This window comes from Epinephelus fuscoguttatus, linkage group LG15 (assembly GCF_011397635.1).
Source record: "Epinephelus fuscoguttatus linkage group LG15, E.fuscoguttatus.final_Chr_v1".
NCBI lineage: Eukaryota > Metazoa > Chordata > Actinopteri > Perciformes > Serranidae > Epinephelus > Epinephelus fuscoguttatus.
The window spans coordinates 38,373,868-38,396,278 of NC_064766.1; the positions used below are offsets into that span (position 1 = coordinate 38,373,868).

Consider the following 22,411-nt stretch of genomic DNA (forward strand, 5'->3'; position numbering starts at 1 on the left):
CGCTCACATTAAAGACACTCACAGTTTGGTATAACAGTTTATTTTCACCACCTATGAAAAGCAATCAGTCAATAACTTATTACAGATTGTTGATGGTTAGGTCTTACACATTGTGGCAGGGCGTTTAGGAGACCTGCGAGGAGAAACAAAGTGAAGCATAGCATTTTACGGGTGGAGATGTCAAAGTCTGAAATCAGTGTCAGCAAAGAACAAATGTCCAAGGCTTGTCAAAATCACCACGGTTGAATCTCAAGTCTTTGACCGCACCACAGTTCATCACAAGGTCAACCTGTTCTAAACCAGTTCCCCACACACTTCCCCCAAAAAAGCATTAGTGAAGATTTGGCAGAAAGAACCTCATCTGTCAATACATTTGAGAACAATTCCAGGAGATGATGCGAGCCAAGCACTTAAGAAAAGACCTGAGATTGAACCCGAGTTTCCCAGAGGGCCAACAGGTGAACAAGGGCAAGTCTTTACAGTGTTAGGTGAAAATCTCCATAATACATCTGAGAGGATACAAGCCAGAATGTCAAACAGCTCGGCTAGGCATTTTTGTACAAGTTGATTAAATGACTAAAGAGAAATATTTTGCTTTTATGATATGAGCACCTTATCAAAGGTTTTAAAAAATATACAATGTGTATAAAACATTTAATGAAACTGCAGAGCTAGACGTAAAACCCTCTTTCGAGGATCCAGTCCAGAGATTGCCTCCTGTCATATCTCCATTTTCAAAGCCCACTTTAGTTGAATATTTAACACCATTTGACAGAATTTGTTTTACAAGCATCCGTGTTGGTTACAAAAACAAAACAAAAAAAAATTAAGGTCATCAAATCTTTAAAGACACCAGTTTTATTGCACATCTATGCAGACAGTGCTTGGAAATGGCATTTTGTACGTGTGTTGGATGTTGTCTTTGTCTTCTAGGAAATCTTCCACAGCTACTGTTCCTCTTCAAGTATTTCCAGCCGCCGGGGGCCATACAGTAGAACGTAAGCTATATGCCAGTCTCCGCCACCAGACAGTCGCAGGATGTCCTCTGGAGACACCAGACTCACTTTGTCATCGTCAAACTTGACCCACTCATCTGACGGAGACAGAGACCACAGGAAACATTGAGATCCTGAACATCTGTGTGCGCTCGGGATAAGGTTCCTGTATGCCTTTTATGATTGTGACTGATCTGAGTTATGAGACGTACGTGCTGAATGTGCCGCGGTGTGAAACGACCGTGCTTACCTTCTTTCCTCTTGACCCATCCCACATAGTGACCTGATGAGCTGGAGCGGCCCTGGTGTGTCAGCACAGCCTGCAGGTCATAGTAGCCACTGTTGTTGGAGCCGAGGTCTGCGGGAGACGTAGCAGCATTTTACAATTTCTTCAACTTCGGTTAATAACTGACTGAAATACCAGTCATTCTTTAAAAGGAAAAGAGACCCTCAAATGCAATTGCACTGCTGGATACTAAGTGTGGTGCTCAGGATAGTGGGTGAATAAAATTTGGTTTGTAAACCTTTAAAAATTTGACATTTAATTTTTATCTCTTAAGTGCAACACACAAGAAAATAGCTATCTGCCTTTTCAACAATATTTTTATTGTTCAACGCTGGAAATTTGTAGGAAATTGTTAAATCTAAATGAGAGCCTTTTTTTCTGATGTTTAAGACACCAATAGAGCGGTGCAGGAATGAGTCCAAAAACCCAGAAATGGCAAAGCATTTTTCAAGAAGATACACTTTACACATCCCTGAAGGGAAATTCAATTTCTTTTTCTGCCGCCCCATTTTGTACCCTCTTCTAGAATTCAATGTTTTTTTTAAACAAGTTTTTGGTTAGATGCCTGAAACTAACGTCTGTGGTTAACACAAGCCTGAGAGATGTTCACGTTTTGTTCAACACCACAAAACCTGTAGGTAAATTCCACAGAAATTTAAAGCTTTTACGTGTTTAAAAAAAGGCAGCTGCTAACAAGTGGCTGAATGAGACAACAGAGGTTGTTGGGGACATTAAACGTCATCACGCCTAACAAGCTTCGTGGTGGTGACGCTGAAGTCATGCGACCGTGGTGTAGTGTGTTTATAACCTAACATTAGCCTTTTACTTCTGGCGATAGCATTTATACTTACAAAATCATAATATCTGTGTCATTTGGGAAGATTATCTTAGCGAACAGAACATGTTATGTGTCAAACTTCTGTTTACCAAAGAGCTTATTTTCTTCAAGAATCCAGAATCCAATGGAAAAATCCCACTGACTATTTTCAAGTGAACCAGTTGGTCTACAAAAAAAAACCTCAACGCGCTTTACTTGATGTTTCAGACAGCTGAACACACGTTCACCTTTTGCCGTTAATCCTATAAGCTGTATTTTAGAATGGATAAGCCCATATTAATTACAGATTTTTATTCTTAAGCATCCGACGGTCAATTTTTTTTTATGCCACACTATCTACAGGTAAAGGTACACATTTTCTCACCATCCTAGAATTGTCTATATTTCCTCAAATGTATATTGTGATAAATACACTGCATGAAAAATGGTGAGATGTATTTATAATGTTTTTGGCAGTATTTTAGTGCGGATTCCCCCTTTAAAAATTGTACAGAAGGTGTCAGTGTCGTGTCCCAACATACCATCACGGAATGAGAAAGGCTCATATTTCACTTCTTTTGCTTTTGCGTCTGGCTTCTTCATCACCTGATGCAAAAAAAGAAAGAGAACATTGGGAGACACTGTGCAGAACTGGTAATGACACTGTGTGATAAGTTGAGTTTTTCTGCTACAAATCAAAGCATGAGAGGGAGCGAGACAATAAAAATGAGAGCTATAGATCAGACTAACCTTTTTCTGCTGCTTCTCTAGCTTCTTGTCCTCCATCTCCTTGAACTTTGACCTGATGGGCAGCATTTTCTCCTGGACCTCCGCAGTGCACAGCTCATAGACATCCAGCATGAGTGGGAACTTGACATCCTTTAAAAGCAGACAGTATGTTAGACTTTGCATTAAATGATTAATTATAGTGAGCACATATAAAGATTATGGTGAATCATGACAAACCTTAAGGACTTTTGCATTAACAGACTCCTTCTCTTTGTAGAAAAATCGGACCATTTGAACAGTCAAGTAGGCAGGGAGACGGCTGAGTTTTGACTGGGATAAGAGAAAATTCATACGTTCAAATTTGCAAATACAGCATTGAACGAGGCTACTTCTTTCAAATGCCTGAGAGAAATAACAGAAAACTTTAAAAAAGCTTACGGATTTTATATACAGGGCATTTCTTTCCAAGGTTGGAGACATTTTTGTGATTTCTTCCTGCAGTCTCTGGAGAGGAAAAAGAAACAGAAGCATGATTTAATCCTCGTCTTTCACTCGACAACTATCCAAGGATAGTTTTAAACAACCACAATACCCAAGGTGCTGCCTTGATAGACACAGTGAGACACTTCTCTCATGAAGAAAACACACGCTCCCGTTTCAACAAATTTTAAAACATATTCAGCTGCTTTTTTTTTTTTTTTTGGAGTCCGATACACACCAGCCTTAGTCCTGTTGCAAGGTATTTGACTTCTTGGTTGATGAAGCAACTGAGCTGGAGCTGGCTTTCTTTGCCCTTGATTGGCTCCTCCTCCTCAGACTCTGTGCATTTCATACTGGACAGGACAGTTAAGAAAAAGACCAGTGAAGTCACACAGCTGGGAGACCTTTGCTGGGTCTCACCTCACGACACACCACTCTTAATGACCAAAATGATTAGAGCAAAACCACACTGAATTAAGACATAATATGTAGAAGAATGCAATCAGCAAAAGACACCCTGCAAGGATACGAAGTTTCGAATTCTACACCGAAATACTGATCGATTAAGTTCTTCTTTGTGGTGGCAGGGGCAGCTCCACTCTCAGAATCGCTCTGAAGATATGAGGACATAGAGCAAAAATTGAACAGATGACTTGTCAGTAAATCCCTTACATGTCATCCTTTCATCATAAACCACAAGGTAAATAAAAAACAGACTTTACCTCCATGGGAGTCTCGGGCTCTAGTGGCTCCAGCTTTTGCTGAAGCACTCTCATCATCTGCAGCCAGCACTCGTTGGCATCCTGAGAGAGAAAACAATTAGCAAGCACTGAGACCGTGTTCTCATATCTTCATTCAGAGTTTATTATAAGAATGTAGGTACAAGATGGTAACTGTGATGACGAGCTGCTCTCACCTGCTGGAGGTACTGTCCCTGGTCCCCCTTCTCAGCAAACTGTGGGAAGGCCATGTGAAGAAACTGCAGCAGAATGATGGGTGGCAGGCTAGATGAGGTCTTGTCCATGGTCTCATACAAGTCACGAAGGGCTGAGGATGCAAAGATAATATTCATTTCAAATGTTCATGTTCATTTTATGTGCATTGGTAAGTTTAAGACATTAATATATGCCTGTGATTTCACTGGATTAATAATTCACTGTGTCTTATACCTGCTGTGATGTACTGTGATGGTGCATTCGCGCCTGAAGATCGCAGAGCACCTGAATACCTACAGGGAGAGAGACAATTTTAGCACCCATCAGGGAAGGAAAAACACTAAGTGAAAGACAAAATGCTGATTTGAAACAATGCATGGTGTAATGTAGACTACTTAAACACTGTGTCTCTTTATATTCAGTGTCTTAACCTTCTCGATATATTGTGAGACTCAGTAATAGAAGAAAACCCACCTTCTGAGTGCAGTTTTGAGCTCTGGCACAGAGCGCAGACACTGCACTGTGGCATTCATGTAACAGGTGTTGCCCAAGTTTGTCAGCCCACAAGGCAGCTCCATCTGACAATAACAAAGAGAGGGATATGGAAAATAAGGTAAAATATAGTTTAAATGTTCGTGGATGTTTGTGCCTAACCACAGCTGTGTGGAAATTATGTGCAAAACTTTATTTTTTCCCCACATTTTATGTTTTAATGTAAAGGACAAGTTTGAAATTCATCTTTAAAAATGTATACAATGCACACTTGCCAGTGAAAGTTAAAGTTAAAGTAAGAGCCAACCCCAGAATCACTCTTGTTTGGCATTTCACCTCGCTGTATTTGCATTTTTCGTTGCTGTGAATCTCAGGTGCTTGCTTCTTATAGTCTAGCACCTAGTCAACACCTTTTTATAAAGCCGCGACCTCACCTACGCTCTGTGGGGATTCAAGAAATACAGGCAGAGTCTCTGCAGAAAAATACACTATTACTCACTTGTATTGGGTCCTAAGTGGTGACAGAGAGATTCATTTTGTACACGTCTATACTTAACATAGACATTGTTGTTTTAGGAAAAGCCTTCACAGTATCTTTAATTTACAGGCTTTATTACAGTATCCTGGAGTTTCCATTAGTGCTGAGTACTTTAAGTGCATGAAATAAAGGCATTTGTGTGAATTTAAAAGAAGAGTTGGCATCATCACAAAAAGTCACATCAGCTACTTTCTTTCCCTTCTTAAGTGAAATGAGACTGCAGACCAAACAGCAGCGCAGTATCAAGTGACACAGCAGTTTGTAGTTGATATACATTTAGTGTCCACTGCACAATTCCTCCCCTCCTCCTTATTTTTTATAAGTGCGATAAATGCATGACAACAACAAAACACTTTGCTGACTGCAGCTTCATATGTTAAAGCACACTTCTGTCAGATCAACACAAACGCTGACCAGATGAAGCTTCTTATTCTAAAAAGCTGATCTCCCGAAAGGGGCATGTACAGTACATTCAGTTTATAATGTTCTCCACTTGGTAAACATCACAGCGAGGAAAACATGTTTAACTGGCCAAGTCTGTGCAGAAAACAGCAATCACCATATTTGATCTAGGCGCAGTGGTAATTTTCAGGCTTACTCACCGCTGAAGCCAGCTGCTCCTCAGTCATGTCCTCCACAAACATGGGCCGGACAGCAGGCTCCTCAGGCAGGGCTTCTGCTGAGCCCATCATCAGCAGAGTCATTCCCTACAAAAGAAATTCACTCACTTATTTGTTAGAATGCCTATGGCAGTAAAGCTCTACGAACGAAACAAACAAAATGCTTCAAAACACATCTTAAATACTCACATTTTTCAGTTTAATGTCGCCCCATTCATCATCCTGGAATAAAGATAAGACATTAGATAGGTTCCTAAAAAATGTTTAAGGATAAGGCTGCTGTTATTCTCTCACTGTCAAAAAAAAAAAATCACATTAAAAAGAACCTAACCAGGAGAAAAATATGTTCAATTATAAAACAGATTTTGACATGTCAAGGTCCTGTATTTCAGTGCAATCAGGGAAAAACTGATTAATAAATAAGATTGGTATCTGTGTAAAATACTTTTCACTGCCAGCAAGAAAGCGACTGCAAAGAACTGGTACAAATCTGAGCCTCTAAGCTTTAAACAACGGATGGACATAATCAAATAGATCTTTAAAATGGAAAAGATGACTTTTTCTCTGAGGTCTAGACAAGCAATATCCCTCAGAAAATGGGAGAAATGTGCTGTCTTTATTTCAGACGACATGGACGCAGCTTCACCGTGAATGTCTGTGGAGGATGAAAGGGCATTTCACACGTGGACTCATGAATACTCAACCGTTGTGCCGCCACACAGTGTTCTCTATGGTGTTTCTGTTTTGACTAAACATCTAAAAAATACTTTAAATTAGGGCTGCAACTAACGATTATTTCCTTTGTCGACTAATCTGTCGATTATTTCTTCGATTAGTCGACTAATCATTTAATCGAAAAATGTGTTAAAATGTTGAAAAATGTCGGTCTGTCTCGCCCAAACCCCAAAATTATGTCATCTAATGTCTTGTTTTGTACTCACGCCAAAGGGTCTTAGTTCACCGTCATGGGAGAGTGTGTAAAGCTGCCAATATTTGAACATAAGAAGCTGCAATAAGAGTATTTTGGGGTACTTTTCTATGAAAAATGACTCAAACCGATTAGTCGACTACTAAAATAGTCTGCGATTATTCTAAGTCGATTAGTCATCGATTAGTCGACTAATCGTTGCAGCCCTACTTTAAATAAACAGTTAAAAAAGAACATAACCAACAATTTGTAAGTACACCTCTCAATACTTTTTGAATTCCCTACCCTGGCTGTGGCATCAGCCCCAAACCCATTTGTCACATAGTTTAATTTAAAATAAAATTATAAAATAAACAGCTCAGCAAACTCCTCTCACAGCTGGGCATTGTAGTTTTTTAAGAAACACTACACAAACAGGAGTAAGTAGTGCATTTGCTGGGTACTATTTACAGCTGTGGATTGACACACATTTAGTGCTCTTCTGAATAATGACAAAGTTTTGGTCTTTTCGTGGGGTTTGTTGACAACAAGAGAAATACAGAATATTAATATATAATCCTCTGACAAAAGAAAACCTGCTGGATTTTCCCATATGCACCCCAGGACCAGATGTGTGACTGCTGTTCATATCAGTACCTTGAGAGTACCTCCTTTCACCATGACCTTCTGTCTGTCTGGCTGAACTCCTGTCAGTGCAAAGAGCTGAGCCTTGAACACCATGGGTGGTTCCTCAGTGTTCAGCTCCACTGCATCAAACTTCTCTTTGCCCCATTTCACATTTACTGAAAGAAAACAGAGGGACAGCACAGACCTACACGTCAGCCTCTCAGTGTGAGTGTTGGCAAACACCATAACTTTGTCAAACTGCTGCCATGTATGACACAGCATCTTGCTAGCAACAGTAGAGTGCTCCATGGAATCAGAGCTAGCCTTAGCGTTACAGCCTGAGTGACTACTGAGCTAGAAACACAAAGTGAAAGCAGACATTACAGCTGCCAATTTAATGAACCACAACGACTGGTTGGCCATTTCAGGAAACCATATATCACCACTATCATGTTAAACCGGCAAACTCTCGTGCTGGAAGCTTTGTTGGTTTCTAAGAAGCCGCAACTGCAGTAAAGGGCTTACAAAGTGTACACTCATGATATGGCTAGCTTGATTAGCAAGGCTAGCTCTGCTACAAAAAAGGCGTCATTCTATATATTTTGTACTGATAGAAAAATGAGAAATGTACATGGCTTAAAGTGACAAGAATACCACTAAAGTGGTTAGGTTGTGCTGCGAAACAATGCCCTTAAATAACTAGTTAAACCACCTAACTTAACTGTCACCTAGCTAACCTAGCTATCTTAACATAGCTAGCAATTAGCAGCAGGGGCTGCTTTTTTGATTTGCGTCAGATGCCAGTTGGCGTGGTCGGCTTCACTCAACACATTCTGTGAACTCCACTGAAAAACAGTGACTCAGTAACAGTAGTGTAACACTGTTGTATGTTCTTGTGTCACGACATATTGTTGACAGGCTGCCTACTACCGTTAGCATGCTAACTGCATACCATGCTAATGCTAGCTAAGTTAGCATGCTAAATGTAATTTACGTTACTGCATTACAACACGTGTAAGACGTTGTGTTTTTACATTATTTTTCAACTGCGATAAACACGCTGTATTAAAGTAGCAACATACCTGTAAACACCGGCATGTTTGGCAACCTTTGACTTCCTCAACTCTTTGTTTTTTCCTGTTTCAATCCACCGGGCGCGAATGAAGAGTTGGCTAGTTCTCAGCCTGAACTTCATTCAAACAGAATGACGCTGCAACAACACGCTGAGAACTTATCGATGCGTGCTGACATCTGCTAGCCATCCTGCCGCAGAAGATCCGTGCACTGCACCCAGACTACACACCCAGATCTCCCAGGCACATTGATTACAGTATTTATGAGAGGCAGGGTTGTTGTTGCTGAGGTTTGCTCAGTCCACAAAACTCAAGGGATGATTTTTTTTTTTCCCCACTTCAACCTGTGTATCCCTGTTCCTCATGCACCATGGGTGGATCCACTTGCTGCATAGGGCCAATATTCAGTGTGTAGTATGTACACTTCACTGAACACTATTTCTGTAATATGTGGGCATACAACTGAGATAATGTTTTCAAAACTAGACTTTAGATTTTGGATACATGCAACCTTCAGACGTGGCTTCAAGCCCACTTAAGCACCCTTAACAAGCACTACATATTCATAAACAAAATCTGCTATTAAAACAAACTATTAGGGGCGTTGGTGGCTTAGTGGATAGAGCAGGCGCCCCATGCACAAGGCTGTTGCTGCAGCAGCCCAGGTTCGAGCCCAGCCTGTGGCCCTTTGCTGCATGTCTCTCCCCCTTTCACACTTCACTATCTTATCAGTTAAAGGGAAAAATGCCCTAAAACTACCTTTAAACAAACAAACCACTATGTACACAGCATGCCTGGTTGGTAATCCAGTTTTGAGATGAACCCTGTACAGGGTGTCTACAACTTTTAACCAAATTTAGAACCGATTTTTGGACAAATCATGCTTTACTTATTGTAGCATTGCAGGTAAGCTTTGCAGGCAAGTAGTGTATATGTGGTCTTATGTCAGAATATGGTTATTAGAGTGAGTTAAGTCAAACTACATGTTGTCGACAGGTAAATTCAAGTATGAAGTAAAATGACAGTATTAAATTTTTTTTAGAGATTTGTAACTGAAATGTGGACTTTTACATAAAAAAGGCTTCACATATTTGCACAAAAAATGGATAAATGAAATTAGATTAAATGTTTGTGGTAGTTTAGACCTCACAAATTCAAATTTAAGACTATTTGATAACTTTCAAGGCCTTATTGTTGTAACATTGATATAAGACATTTTTAAGACATTTTACAGACCTGTAGACACCCTGCTGTAAGCTGCTGATAAAAATATGAAACCCAGGATGGATATCTGCTGCAAAAACTAGCGTACAATTAATGATAAAGATATGTTTATTGACATATCCATCAGTGCGGACTCCAATGCAATTAACCATGCAAATTTTCCAAGACAAGAGTAGATCATAGTTCCAGTGCTTTTTTTTTTAACTGAACAAAATGTTACAAATAAAAAGATTGCGGAGGTATTCCATAATCCTTATGTCTCTCTCATTATATACACTGTGGGGGGGTTTGCATTAACGGGACATTACCATGTTAGAGAAACAACTTGCAATTGTTAACACGGACAATCATTGACACAGGCGGGCTCGCTTAAGGTACACCATCCCAAAAGAATTTGTCTTATGATATGAACCGAGTCCAGGGACTTTTGTTTTTTGACACGCTAACTCTATTGCAATGCGTCCATAAAGAGGTAATCTAATATATATACTTTATATACTCAAACCAGAGAAAAGAAGTTCCAATAAAACCACAAAATGTGTGGCGATTTCTTAAAAATAAATGATGGAAGAGTTAAGAGTTTGTCTTGTTTTGGAGGAAAAGAAAAACAAACAGATATGGCAGTAAAATCAATATCCAAACATTAAGGCACTAGGTGGGCCAAATGCTACACCTGTTTAGTCTTCTACAAATAATTTACAATTCAAACAGTGCAGTTTTACATTTGTTAACTTAATGTTTTCCTTTTGAACCATGTATCTATGAATCAATGTAAGGCAATACATTACAAAAAAAAAATACAAGGAAAAAAAATATTACAGAGACAATGTACCAAATAAACAGAAAAAAATCAATTAAGTTTTAGGACTCCTATATGCCACTACAATGGAATATTCCTTATGGCTTGGAGCAATAAAAATAATTATAATAATAAAAATAATGCATAGATTTAAATGATGATCTTGCATGCTCCTCACTCAATACTCAAAAAACATCTAATACTTATGTCCCAATACTCTGTCCCAAACCTGATAAGTGACTTGCAGAGTGATAGAAATAAAGGCAAAAAGGCCAGAGATATTAGATGAAGGCATCAGTCTTTTTTTTTTTTTTCTTTTTTGTTTATAGCTGAAAACAGAAGTATGCTTGCATTTAGCTCGAATGTGTCTGTCAGGTGGGGGAAAAAATTACAAAATAGATATTCGTTTTCCACCCCTGAGAAACCACCACACACTGCAGATCTGCAATCCCTGTATGACAGTACCTTTAAACTGAACACATACTTGCAGGAGTCCCAGCAAAACCCCCTTTTTACCGTCCCGTTTCCATCATAACTGTCATATAATATGAAACACAGAATGTCTCCATGACATAAGTCCCTCTATCGCTCCACAGTCCATCTTTAGTTCAAGACGAGTGTGCCATCTTCTGGTAGAAATGGAGAGCTGCAAGTTTGATGAGTTGAATGAGGGTTAGCTCTGGAGTGAAGACAGGTGGCAGAGGGAGGGGGGTATCAGGCCTCGTAATGTCCATGATGCCTTAGTCTGACATGTGTTGCAATTTTCCAGCGCTGGATATTTATTGATATATTCTTTCTTTTTCTTTTTTTTTAACGACTTTTCTATGTAATACAGGTTTCTCCGTTTTTGAGGATGAGGAAGGAGGGAAAGTTTAGAGTCCAGAAAAAATCCAAACCGTTCAGATGGTTAGCTGAAACAAAAAAAAAAACAGAGACAGATGTCCAGTAAAAGAGAGATGCAAAGTCGTTACCTTGGTTAGTCACCCATTCTAGGTCAACATATGACAGAAGAGCTGGTTTACAGACACTGCAGCGCCGTTAATTCCTTTGCATCATGTTTGACAGGTAATGTAAAAAATCTTTCATGTGGACCATGAGTTGCATATTAAGTCTATAAGTTAGTTACTGAACCGAACACATTAGTGCCAATTAGAAAAATCCCAAGTGTCAACTGAAAAGAGCCCAACCAAGCAACCAACCAACCAGGAAGTGTCTCGTGTTAGAAACACCCAGTAACAAAATTAATAAATAGACAAGTTTAAAGCTGTAGAGAAAAGTCTAGGAAAAAAAAAAACATCAACACTTTCTGTTCTGAAGAAGTTCCTGTCAACAAGTGCTGGATGTTGTGTCTGCTGCTTGGAGGCTGGACTGCGCTCTGCTACAACACAGGAGACAAACAGCAGGTCACGCGACTGACTTGACCACATCTCAGCCCACCAGATGGGATATAATAAGACTTCTGACTGCAGCACACCCTCTCTCACTGCCTAAAACAATAGCACAGTGCCTTATTGTACGCCGTGCATTTACATTATAAAAGCCTAGACGACAGTCACAAATTGTCAAGTTACCTCAGCTTTCCTGTATTGCTTTTAGGGTTCTTGCGGAAGGACTGGTTTGGTCCAGAGCGAGTGGACATAGAACGAGGTGAGGCTCTTGAAAATGTGGATGGTGGGGTCTTGGGAATCTTCTTTCCGAGGTGGCCGATCCATTTCTTCTGCTCATCCTGGGTCAGGGCCAGCAGGAGCATGTCGCGGGCAGAGGTCACATCGTAGTTTACTGCAGGGGAAGAGACAAGGTGATGCAGATCAAGAATCAGCTCTAAATATGAGCTCAGAACTAGCCTGCATGACGAGGTTGACCACTGACACATATAGAAATAGCTTGTTTTGCTTGATGAACAGACCCAGAGACAGTTCACGACAAAAGATTAATCGACTCATGGTAAAGTTAGTTAAGTGTGTGACTGTGTGTTTATGAACTCACTGATTATACATCTACTCAAAAGCAAATAAACCAAATAAGGAGTTTAATGCACCATTAAGAACATTAGGTAGCAGCAAAAAGAGTTACTAAAGATGCTCTTTAACTAAAGATGACACATTACAAGCTGTGCCAAAGGTATGAAATTCTACTTCACACTTTAAATACTGAAAAAGGCAATGTTTTGTGAGGACAGAAATGCACTCAGCATGTCTGTTAGACCTCAGGAATACCCTTAATGCATTTTGGGGGGTAAAGCGGGATATATAATTATGCATCAGCTCTATGTAGAGTCGTAGCTTACACACGTAGGCATATACTTGTGCGGTGGTGTGTCTGTGTTACTCTGCAGTTACACCTCCAAAACACTAGTCGGCAGCACGGTGTGTGTGAAGTGTTGTCAAGTTTAGTTGATTCAAAACACTCTCAAAACACACTTTAAACACGGCTTAATAGCAACAATTTCAAACACAAGAACACAAATCAGCTTCACTATAACTCGCAGCATTTACAGACAAACAATTGTCTTCATCTGGACACATTTTCCCCACTAATACAACATGCTAATGTTATTAGCACAAGCCTATGGCATTTTACATTAACATAAATTAGCCTAGTGGCTAACTTTTTTCTTTACTCATATGAAGCCGGGGACAACAGCAACATTTAACAAAGGTAACGTTACAAAATTCAGTTCCATTACAACTCACGAGGTTCACCAAAATGTTTTCCAAACTAACTAGCCTATGGCATTTTACAATGTATAAATTAGCCTAGCAACTAGCGGAGATTTCCTCTGCTCATATGAAGCTGAGATGAATCACACACAAGACTTCAAATGCTATTCTGTGGAGGCTTTGTTGTCTTCACAATTTATTGTTTCTTATCTGTAAAATTAAAGTAAATAATCACTCTGTTTCCACTGAGGAGAATGGTTTCAGCTTACAAAAACAGACAGGAGGTCTGCGATGCCGCGATGTGTAGTTACATTTCTGGGGAGGTGCATGTCAAGCTACGGCGTAGGGTACGGCATAGGGTACAGCGTAGATTCGAGGCAGAAGTATAAATCTCGCTTCACACTGAATGTAAAAAGAACTCTGGTCTGTTTACAAGGAAACTCCACAGGTGATCTTTAAGCTACAAAAGCTGCAGGTGGCCCGTGTGCCACATTTTAACTCAAACTCCTCAAGAGTCATTGGGACTATCACCAATGCTCATACATTTCTGTTAAGTACCATGAAAACATTTACAGTTAACGACCGCTCGTCTTCTTGAGAAATAAAAATGTTTATTCATCATAACAGCTTAGACTGCCAAGGACAGGACTTTACCTTTGCAAGGAGCAATAACATCCTCCTTTTTGTCGAGGTGGTCCTTGTGGCACTTGACGTGGCAGCGGCGACACTCCAGGGCCGGAGGCGGCTTGAAGACGTGCCACAGAGGCTTGGCGCAGGCCTCACAGTTGGAAGGGAAGTGATATAGCGTGGGGATGAACTCGTGGCCTTTGTGTGGGAGACAGTTGGTCTTGTCGCCCTGAGGGACTGTTTCCATGTCTGCCTCCTTCCTGCACTCTCCCTCATTGGCATAGAGAATCTGTATACAGACAGAGACAGAGAGAGAGAGAGGGCCTCTGTCAAAAATAATCTGCACTAAAATAAGCATTTCTGAGGCTGGGCAGAGCTCCGCAGAATGACTTGACATTTTGACATCAGACATATAGGCAGAATGCAAATATGAAAATCTAGAGAAATCTCCAGCACAGGCAGGAGCCTCTAACCTGGAATATTCTTGGAATCTCTTCTGTCTCAGCTCGGTACACGTCTCCCTGTGTGACTGGTCTCACGTGAAACAGTTTGCTGCACAAGAAGGCACAAAATTAACAATTAGATATCAGTAACAAAACCCCTGCATCATCACCTCTGTGAATAACTAAAAGGAGCAGACAGAAACAAATACTTACTCGATATCTAGTACCATCGAGGGGTTGGACTGTTCCTTATCCTGCTCATCATTGTAGAACAGAATCTTCTTGCTGCTCACCACCACATACTGCGAGTATAAAAGAGGACAATGAGAGGAAGACGGATATTGTCCCCAAGGGGTTTACAGCATTCTCAACAAACCATAACAGACTTCAACACAATGCAGGTGCGCAGAGGAAGCACCAACTAAAACACGACATACCTGCTTCTTCCATCCGTATCGCTTGATATTAGCACGGTTAGGAATGGACAACCAACCCTCCAATCTGGATTCTGAAAAGCAGCCGAGAAGAAACAGAACTTAGAGAGCAATGCAGTGAATTGAAAGCACTGTGGGGCAACAGGTCATGCAGTGTTTAAATCCAAACTCAACTGGAGAAAAAAAAAGTTAAGTGACAAAGGTCATAATTGTTTCAAGACACCAAGTGAACCCCTGAAGGAGTTCTGCCAGCGTTAAGGGAACTGCACTGGAGTAGGTGATTAGAGATGAGTTTAGATGTCCCATGCTGCTACGACACACTCCCCATGCAGGAGGGTGAGTCCTTCTTACAACATGTTAGCAGAGCATGTAACGTTTTATCATTTCAAATTATATTAAAAGCTCTTTAATAAGAATTATGCAGCAGGAATTAGTATTTTTTCTCAATTAGCTTGATCACTCACTCCTTTCACAGAAACAACCATGTACATTGCAGGTTATATTTAATATTTGGTGGTAAAATTATAATTTCAAGAGCATGCTGCAGAAACAACACAAGTTAAACAGGAACAGTGAATTAAAGGGGGGCTTGTCTACAGTGTGAGGAAGTCTTTGTGTCCAAACGAGCAGTACTTCTAGGTGAACATGCCGACAGAAAAACAATAAGAGTGTCTGAAGCACACAGTGCCATGAATCAAAAACAGCCGTTTCAGTTTCAAGACACGTTTTGAAAGGTGCTGAAAGTGAGGCGGTAAACCCCACACAGGGCGCAGCCTAGTATGATGATAACCTCTGGTCTGATGTGGTTACCTCACTGTTGGTGCTGACCTGGTGACATTAAGCAACTCACTGCTTAACATCCCATTCAAGATAGTCTTACAATTTGGACTGATATTTTTCTCTCCACTCCACTTCTTTCAAAAGTCTTGTTGAATACCACTAACAGAGATGGCTTTCTGAGCCCCGGGGAAAAGAATATTTAAAAATAAAAAAAAAATAAAAAATCAGGGGCAAAAAGACACACAGGCCAGGCAAGAAGGGCTTGTCCACACAGTTACTCACAGAGGGAAAGGAATAGACGTTACAAAGATAAGAAGAGCAAGGAGAACCGACTGGACATGAGGGGAATAAAGAGAGAATGATTTAACCACAGACACCAGCATATATGGAAACATCTAGAATCAGGCTTAACTGTAAATAATGAAATGTGTTAGCAGACGGTAGTACTATGAAATCTGAACAGATGTTAATCATTGTACAGCTGTAAGTATGGCAGTGTGACTTTACAACCTAAATTGGGAGACTGCCTCAGTTTAAAGCTAACCACAGGCACCTGTTGAACGGCACTCAATAAACATCTGCTGCTCTGTCTTAAATATACAAAAGGTTGCTTACAGTGAATCATTCCTGAGAGCACAGATTAAACACTGCTCACGAACAGAATGAAAAAACTGAGAAACAGACTGATGTTACCTGAAAGAATGTTCAGATGTCAAAGGTAACAAAGCTGGGCAAAATATTGACATTATATCAAGATCATTACAAGATACTAAATATCGTCTTAGATTTTGGATACCATAATATTGTAACTGTTGTTTGTTCCTGGTTTAAAAAGCTGCATTACAGTAAAGTGATGTCATTTTCTAAGCTGGCCAGGCCTTTGTAGCTGTTCTATTATTTGCCTTTACTCATTAAATTATCATATCTACATTACTGATGATTATTTATTATAAATCTTGCTGTGTAAATATTGTGTGAAAGCACTAAGTCAACGTTACAATATCGTTGCAACATCCATGTCGAGGTATTCAGTCAAAAATATTGTGGCATTTGATTTTACCTCTATTGCCCAGCCCTTGAATAAAGTACAACCTTTTGTTAATGAGACAATGTACACATGTCTGAACTTGAGCTCACTTAATACAAACATAACCATTTAAACTCATACTTGTGTTAAGCGGACGTTAAACACTGGTCCTTTACATTTTTTTGTCAGTTTCCTATGAGAGCATTTTTAGGAACTTTGTTTGTACCAGCTATTGTAACCAAAACCTGGCAAGTTTACACATATTTGAAAAACATGTTACTACACGGAAACACGAGGAGGAGAGGGGTAAAGTGTGGTATTAACGTCTTTCCTTCTTAAACATGTTTATCATAATTTGATGCTCAAAAACAAGAGGGCCTCTGTTGCTTTCTTTCTCATGACTGCAACATGGATGGCTCACAAGTTAGTGGGTTTTTGCATCCACAAGGTAAAACATATTAAACCCTAGGGCTGCCCCCGACTAAGAATTTTCCTAGTTGACCAGTAGTCGCCATTACTCGACTCGTCACCCGCATGTTAATATTAATGTAATGATGAAATGATATATTTTGGTGGTTTGAGTTGAAGGTGTGAGAAAGAATAGTGTCAGTAACATTGTTAACACTGTGCTACATTACAGAGAAATACAAACCGTACTAATGAACCTTCATTAATATAGGCCTATATTTTATCTCCAAGTGCACGTCACACACTGAGCGAGCCGCCTGTTAATGACGCTGTGGGCTAATGGGCATGTAGCTACTTCCATGTTTCAGATGATACGTCATGTTTGTAGTCGACCAATGAAGATGAGTTTACTTATCACCTTGGGTTCGTCCTTCACCTTCTCAAAATGATCCCACTCTTTGGATTTCCTGCCCGACATGTTATTAACTAGCCTGTGGAATAACCGCAGGTACCAGCCCTGGAAATTAACCTGACTTTTTTTATTGACAAGGCACAGCTCCTAATAGTTTCACGTTTGTTTGTTTGATTCTCTGCGACTAAGCGACCAATAAAATCTTGCTGACTAATGACCTTTCTGGTCGACTAACGTTTGGTCGACTTTTAGGGGGCAGCCCTGTTAAACACAGCTTTCATTGTGTTGAACAAAACACTTTGTGTTTCTATGCAACTCCAAGACTATTTAAATGCCCTTAAATTTCCCAAACTCTTCTCACATAGCGGTCTGAGAGGAATCCTGCATTTAAGACTTGAGTTACTTATGGATAGTAAAAGTACAAACAGCAGTGTCTCATTCGGCCCTGCGGTGACCCTACCTGCGATGTTGCTGTCAGTCTCATCTGTCTGCAAGCTGGTGACACTAGAGTTATCCATGCGCTGCTGGAGATCGTTCAGTTTCTCCCGAAGCTGCTCGATGTCACTCTCCTTGCTGTCCAGCTGCATTTGAAGCTCGTTGCGATACGTGCATTCCTCTGCCAGTTGCTGGTTGTAGAAAAGCCACAATTTGGGGTTAAAACACAAGAGAAATTTTTGATTTTACAGGCCTGTGGTGTTCTGACTACTCTTCAACGTACCGCCTGCATCTCGCTCAACTCCTTCTGATATTTGATGGCCATGTGGTTAAACTTCTCCTTCTCCTGGTTAAGGTCCAGCTGAAGCTTACGGTTCTCCTTCTCCTTCTTCCGCAGGTCGGCAGTGCTGCCCTTCTTCTTCTGGTCCAGCTTCATGTCCTTGCGGTTCATGATTTCAGCCAGCTTGTTCACCGCCTGATAAGTTAATGTAGGAAAACAGTTGGAAAGCATCAGCCACCATTCTCCACTTGCATTATTCGTGTTTGTAGTTACCTTCTGACTCAAACTGTGCGTCTTTACCTGAGTCTTCAGTGTGCGCTCTGTGTTGAGGACCTTCTCATAGTTGGCCTTGATTGTATTTACAATCTCTTCCTTCTGAGCTGCATACTCTGTCGAGAGAAGGAGAGTCAGCCTGTGCAACAACATAATTATAATGCAGCAAAGAAACATGAAGGTCAACAAAGGGGCAGTACCTTCATCCAGAGTACTGAGTTTCTCATTTAACTCAGCCTTCTCTTTGCTGAGGTTCTCCACATCTTTGGTCAGAGTTTTATTGGATTCCTCCAGCTGCAAAAAATGTTCAATATTGTCATTTTTTTTCCCCACTCAAAATTGAGACAGTAAAGTTGCATCTCACTAAACATACAAGGTGGGGGGGGGGAGATAAAATAATGGTGTTGAATTTGCTTACCCGTGCAATAGTAGAGTCCTTCTCCCCAATCTCCTGTTTATGTCTACTTGCTGCCTTCTTGTTCTCCTGGCTGAGCTCAAAGTACTGTTCCTCCTGCAGCGCCCGGGCAAGCTGCTCTGACTCGGCCTTGGTCACTGTCAGATCCAGCTGGGCAGACAGGGAGTCCCTTTGTCCAGGATAAAAGAAATTTGATAAGTTTGCTGTTTGCTCTCACAAGACACAATAAAACTCAAAACAATAGGACACAAAACCATCAGCTTATATTTGGGTGGTTATATCAATAAAGCGATGGCCTGGAGTCTCTTACCTTTCACTGCCTAACTCCTGCACCTTTTTATGAGCCTCTTGTACCTGCCGGTTCCTTTCTTCAAGCTCCTCTTTTAGCTCCTTGACCTGAGTTTTGTAAAGCGTCTGAGGGAGGACGGACAGATAGTTCAGCCAGTGGCATTCACATTAATAAAGAGGACAGAGACATCGAGTAACTGAGATTTATACTTACAGAAAAATACTGTTCGGCCTCAAGCTGGTCCTGAAGTTCCCTCATCTGTCCCTCGTTGCCTCTATATTGTCTGTTGACACATCAACCAAATACATTAAGTACTTCATTTTCATTCATTCTAGGCATCTAGGTAATTTCCCCACACTTTCCAAACAACACTCTTCAGCCAGGCAAGCAAAGCCAGTCTCTCAGCCTGCCCCCTGTAGTAAAATGTAACTAGCAGCACAACCAGCGGCACTGGCTGCAGCACTAGCCAGAGGATTAGCAATGGAGTGGATGGAGCTGGACTCTAAACTCTAATCCTTTGATATAAACACTGTTGCAGAACAGCTTTGGCATAGTCAGCCTCTAAGCTGGAATAATAGCACTTATTGGAAATAGCAGGCAATTGTAGGGCAATTTGCGCCTTGACTTCCAAAGAGCATTACCGGCCGGTGCAGCAATAACAGAAAATTAGTGTTTCTGGCTGGTGCTGCTGCCAGTTGATTTCAGAGTAATATTAACTGGCACAATGGCGGAACTAACAGCAAATTTTCCTAATTTCCTACCACACATAATACAAGTGTTTCATCTAGTGGTCGACTGATAGTGAAGGCCAACAGAATAATGATAGCTTGGAGCAGGAAAGCCAAAAGGCAATCGCCCCCCCAAGAGTTTATTCTATTTATTATAATTTCTATTGATTTTATGCACATTACACAAACACAATGTAAGATGGTAAGTGGATGGACAACATCTGCAACATCACTCAAAAACAAGTGATCAGTTTTACAATTGGGATGGATTTATAATTGTAGTACAGGATGGCCACTCACTTGGTCAGCTGTGCCAGCTGGAACTCCAGCGAGCGTTTACTCTCTAGTGCTGTGTTGATCTCCTGTTTGAGCTGCTTCTCTGAACACCTGAGACGGTCAACCTCCTGCGTGCGGCTCTTCAGGTCGCTCTGAGTCTGAACACGTTTGCTCGACTCCTGTTCTCCCTGTATCCTTAGATTCTTCACCTGGGGAAAGGACAACACAAGAGAGGTAAGATATCACCGATACAAGGCACACAAGTGCTAAAAATATATATATATTCATTAAAGTCACTGCAAAATTGAGAGGGGTTACTTACCTCATCTTCCAGCCTTTCTTTTTGCTTCATCAGCTGCTCCATCTTCTGCACAGACTGCTTGAGGTCAAACTCTAACATCGAGCACTGCTTCTCAACCTCCACTACCCGGCTCTCTGCTCGCATCCTCGCTCCGGTCTCCTCAGACATCTTCTGCTGAACAGCTAGAGTGGGACAGTGACAGAAAAACAGTCAATTCCATCTTCTACTGCTAATAAGACATAATATCAGAGTGGTAACCCAGATTTCACAGTAAAAATATAATCTGAAAAATGTCTGATTATCAGGAGAACAAATGTGAAATACAAAATTAGATTATCAGAAGCTGATGCACATTTTGTCACTATTTTTGATTTCGGCAGCTGTATTTGTTCTACTACTGCAAATAGTGTGTTTTTGGAGCGGCAAACACAACGTGTCAATGCATGGTGGTGTAACATCCAGAAAAACAGGCCTTTAACCTAAATCCATTAATATGCACAATAATGAGCCTTAACTATTATTAGAAAATGAACTTAGTCATGGAATTAAAATCAGCCTATTTCAGCATGAACAAGTTGAAAGGCGAGAAATCACCTGGACAAGTCATCATCCTATTGCAAAAATACTGCTTTAGAGCCTGGCTTTAATATGCAACAAGGCGTTGCCCTGACTTGCTGACTGGCTTACACACCCTGAATTCCTCCCACCCAAACATCCCCTGCAGGTGAGTCTGATCAGATGGTGGACAAAGATGAAACAGGAAGAGGAAGATGAGGTCAGAAAGATTAAAATACAGGTGGAGAGGCAATAAAAATTAAGAGACAGGGAAGTTCAAGAAGGATTCAAGAAAAAAGGGAACCAAACAGAAAATGCATAAAGGAAAAATAAAGTGGGGCAGGGCATGCTCCGACACAAGACCGACATACCATTCGTGGCAGCTGATTTGGCTTCTTCAATAGACTCGTATTTGTCAGTGAGCTGTGCCCGTGTCACCCTGTGCTCAGTCTGCTCCTGCTCCAGACGCTGCTGCAAGGTCTTCAGTTTGTAGTTCAGGTCGATCTCCAGGTTGTTCTTTTCCTGTGAGGAGGGGGAACGACCAGGAAAACAACATGAAGGCAAGCTGAGAGTGGAAGCATTTTCGTACATAAATACTACTTGTACTTTGCATGTATACCTTCTCCAGGTTATTGCTCTTCTCTTGGGCATGTTTGCGCTCCGCTTCCACTTTGGAGAGGCTGTGCTTCAGGTTTTTGTTGTCCTCTTGCATCCCTGCCATCCTCGCTGAGAATGGACAAAAAAGACAAACAGTTATTTTTATGGTGCTTATATTATGAAGCTGGCGTTTCCATTGCTTTGTCTGTCTGTTTTCAATACAATTATCATGAACACTGCTGTGTGCAAAACTCTGGTTCTATCTTTATGGACAATCAAGAATACATATGCAACCAGGGGACAAAGAACACACTGGCACCATGTCATAATAACTTATCTAGAAGTTTCACCACAAAAACACCTAATGCTTGTTTGACAAACTGTTCTGACCTTCACATAATGACTTAAATTTTCCTCCTTCCCCTGTAATGCTGTGACTTTCAGAGGCTTGTTTCTATTAAAAGATAACCAGCTGACAGATAAATCAGAGACTGATCTGACTGCTGTGGGCGTCGTCAGTGCTTGAGCATGTCCTACCTCAGTGTGAGAGTGAGGGATGGCTTTCACAGAATGGGATTTCTGCAGCTGTCTCAAATGTCTTAATTAGATTTTTAAAGATGTATTACGAAACACACTGAGATGGTTTAATATCTATTTAAGTGTCCTGCTTTCTCTTACTCAAAGATCACTACGATATATGCTGCTTTAGATACTTAAAATGAATGCTTTTAAAGACCTTAGATTATACATAAATTAAATATAATTTCTGAGCAACTTTAAGACTCACTGTCAGTGAGTGTCTGTCGCCCTAGTTTGTGTTGTGTGTCCTGCACTGTTGACACTAGTCGACTGTTTTTTTTTTAGCCATTGAGCGAAACGGTTCATAAATGTTTGTGTTATTGTTTTCTAGAGAACAGTACACATCCTTTGCTCTTTGAACATCAGGTTG

The 22,411-nt window shown here is 40.7% G+C and overlaps 2 protein-coding genes across 3 annotated transcripts in view; both read right to left on the minus strand.

Annotated features, from left to right (window-relative positions):
* Positions 1–24: 24 nt before the first annotated feature.
* On the minus strand, positions 25–8,663 carry usp14 (ubiquitin specific peptidase 14 (tRNA-guanine transglycosylase)). The gene is made up of 16 exons (XM_049597996.1): positions 8,509–8,663; positions 7,457–7,602; positions 6,082–6,114; positions 5,875–5,979; positions 4,717–4,820; positions 4,477–4,535; positions 4,224–4,354; positions 4,030–4,110; positions 3,837–3,919; positions 3,546–3,660; positions 3,266–3,331; positions 3,065–3,157; positions 2,849–2,977; positions 2,641–2,704; positions 1,246–1,353; positions 25–1,093 (listed from the first exon to the last, which is right to left on the minus strand). The coding sequence occupies exons 1-16, from the start codon at positions 8,522–8,524 to the stop codon at positions 948–950; spliced, it is 1,479 nt and encodes a 492-aa protein (XP_049453953.1). The 5' UTR covers positions 8,525–8,663; the 3' UTR covers positions 25–947.
* Positions 8,664–9,813: 1,150 nt separating this feature from the next.
* The window catches only part of rock1 (Rho-associated, coiled-coil containing protein kinase 1), a 35,338-nt gene continuing 22,740 nt past the window's right edge, over positions 9,814–22,411 (minus strand). Inside the window, exons 17-33 of one of the 2 annotated variants that reach the window (XM_049597742.1) lie at positions 21,485–21,591; positions 21,237–21,387; positions 20,332–20,492; positions 20,034–20,218; positions 19,219–19,288; positions 19,027–19,130; positions 18,720–18,885; positions 18,502–18,595; positions 18,329–18,417; positions 18,032–18,223; positions 17,774–17,939; positions 14,690–14,760; positions 14,466–14,554; positions 14,283–14,361; positions 13,837–14,098; positions 12,094–12,301; positions 9,814–11,433 (exon numbers count right to left, since the gene is read on the minus strand). In XM_049597742.1, coding sequence (XP_049453699.1) covers positions 11,430–11,433; positions 12,094–12,301; positions 13,837–14,098; positions 14,283–14,361; positions 14,466–14,554; positions 14,690–14,760; positions 17,774–17,939; positions 18,032–18,223; positions 18,329–18,417; positions 18,502–18,595; positions 18,720–18,885; positions 19,027–19,130; positions 19,219–19,288; positions 20,034–20,218; positions 20,332–20,492; positions 21,237–21,387; positions 21,485–21,591 — 2,198 coding nt within the window. In that variant the 3' untranslated portion in view covers positions 9,814–11,429. Of the gene's footprint in view, positions 11,901–12,093; positions 12,302–13,836; positions 14,099–14,282; positions 14,362–14,465; positions 14,555–14,689; positions 14,761–17,773; positions 17,940–18,031; positions 18,224–18,328; positions 18,418–18,501; positions 18,596–18,719; positions 18,886–19,026; positions 19,131–19,218; positions 19,289–20,033; positions 20,219–20,331; positions 20,493–21,236; positions 21,388–21,484; positions 21,592–22,411 lie in introns of both variants that reach the window. The other variant, XM_049597741.1, reaches the window with a different exon arrangement.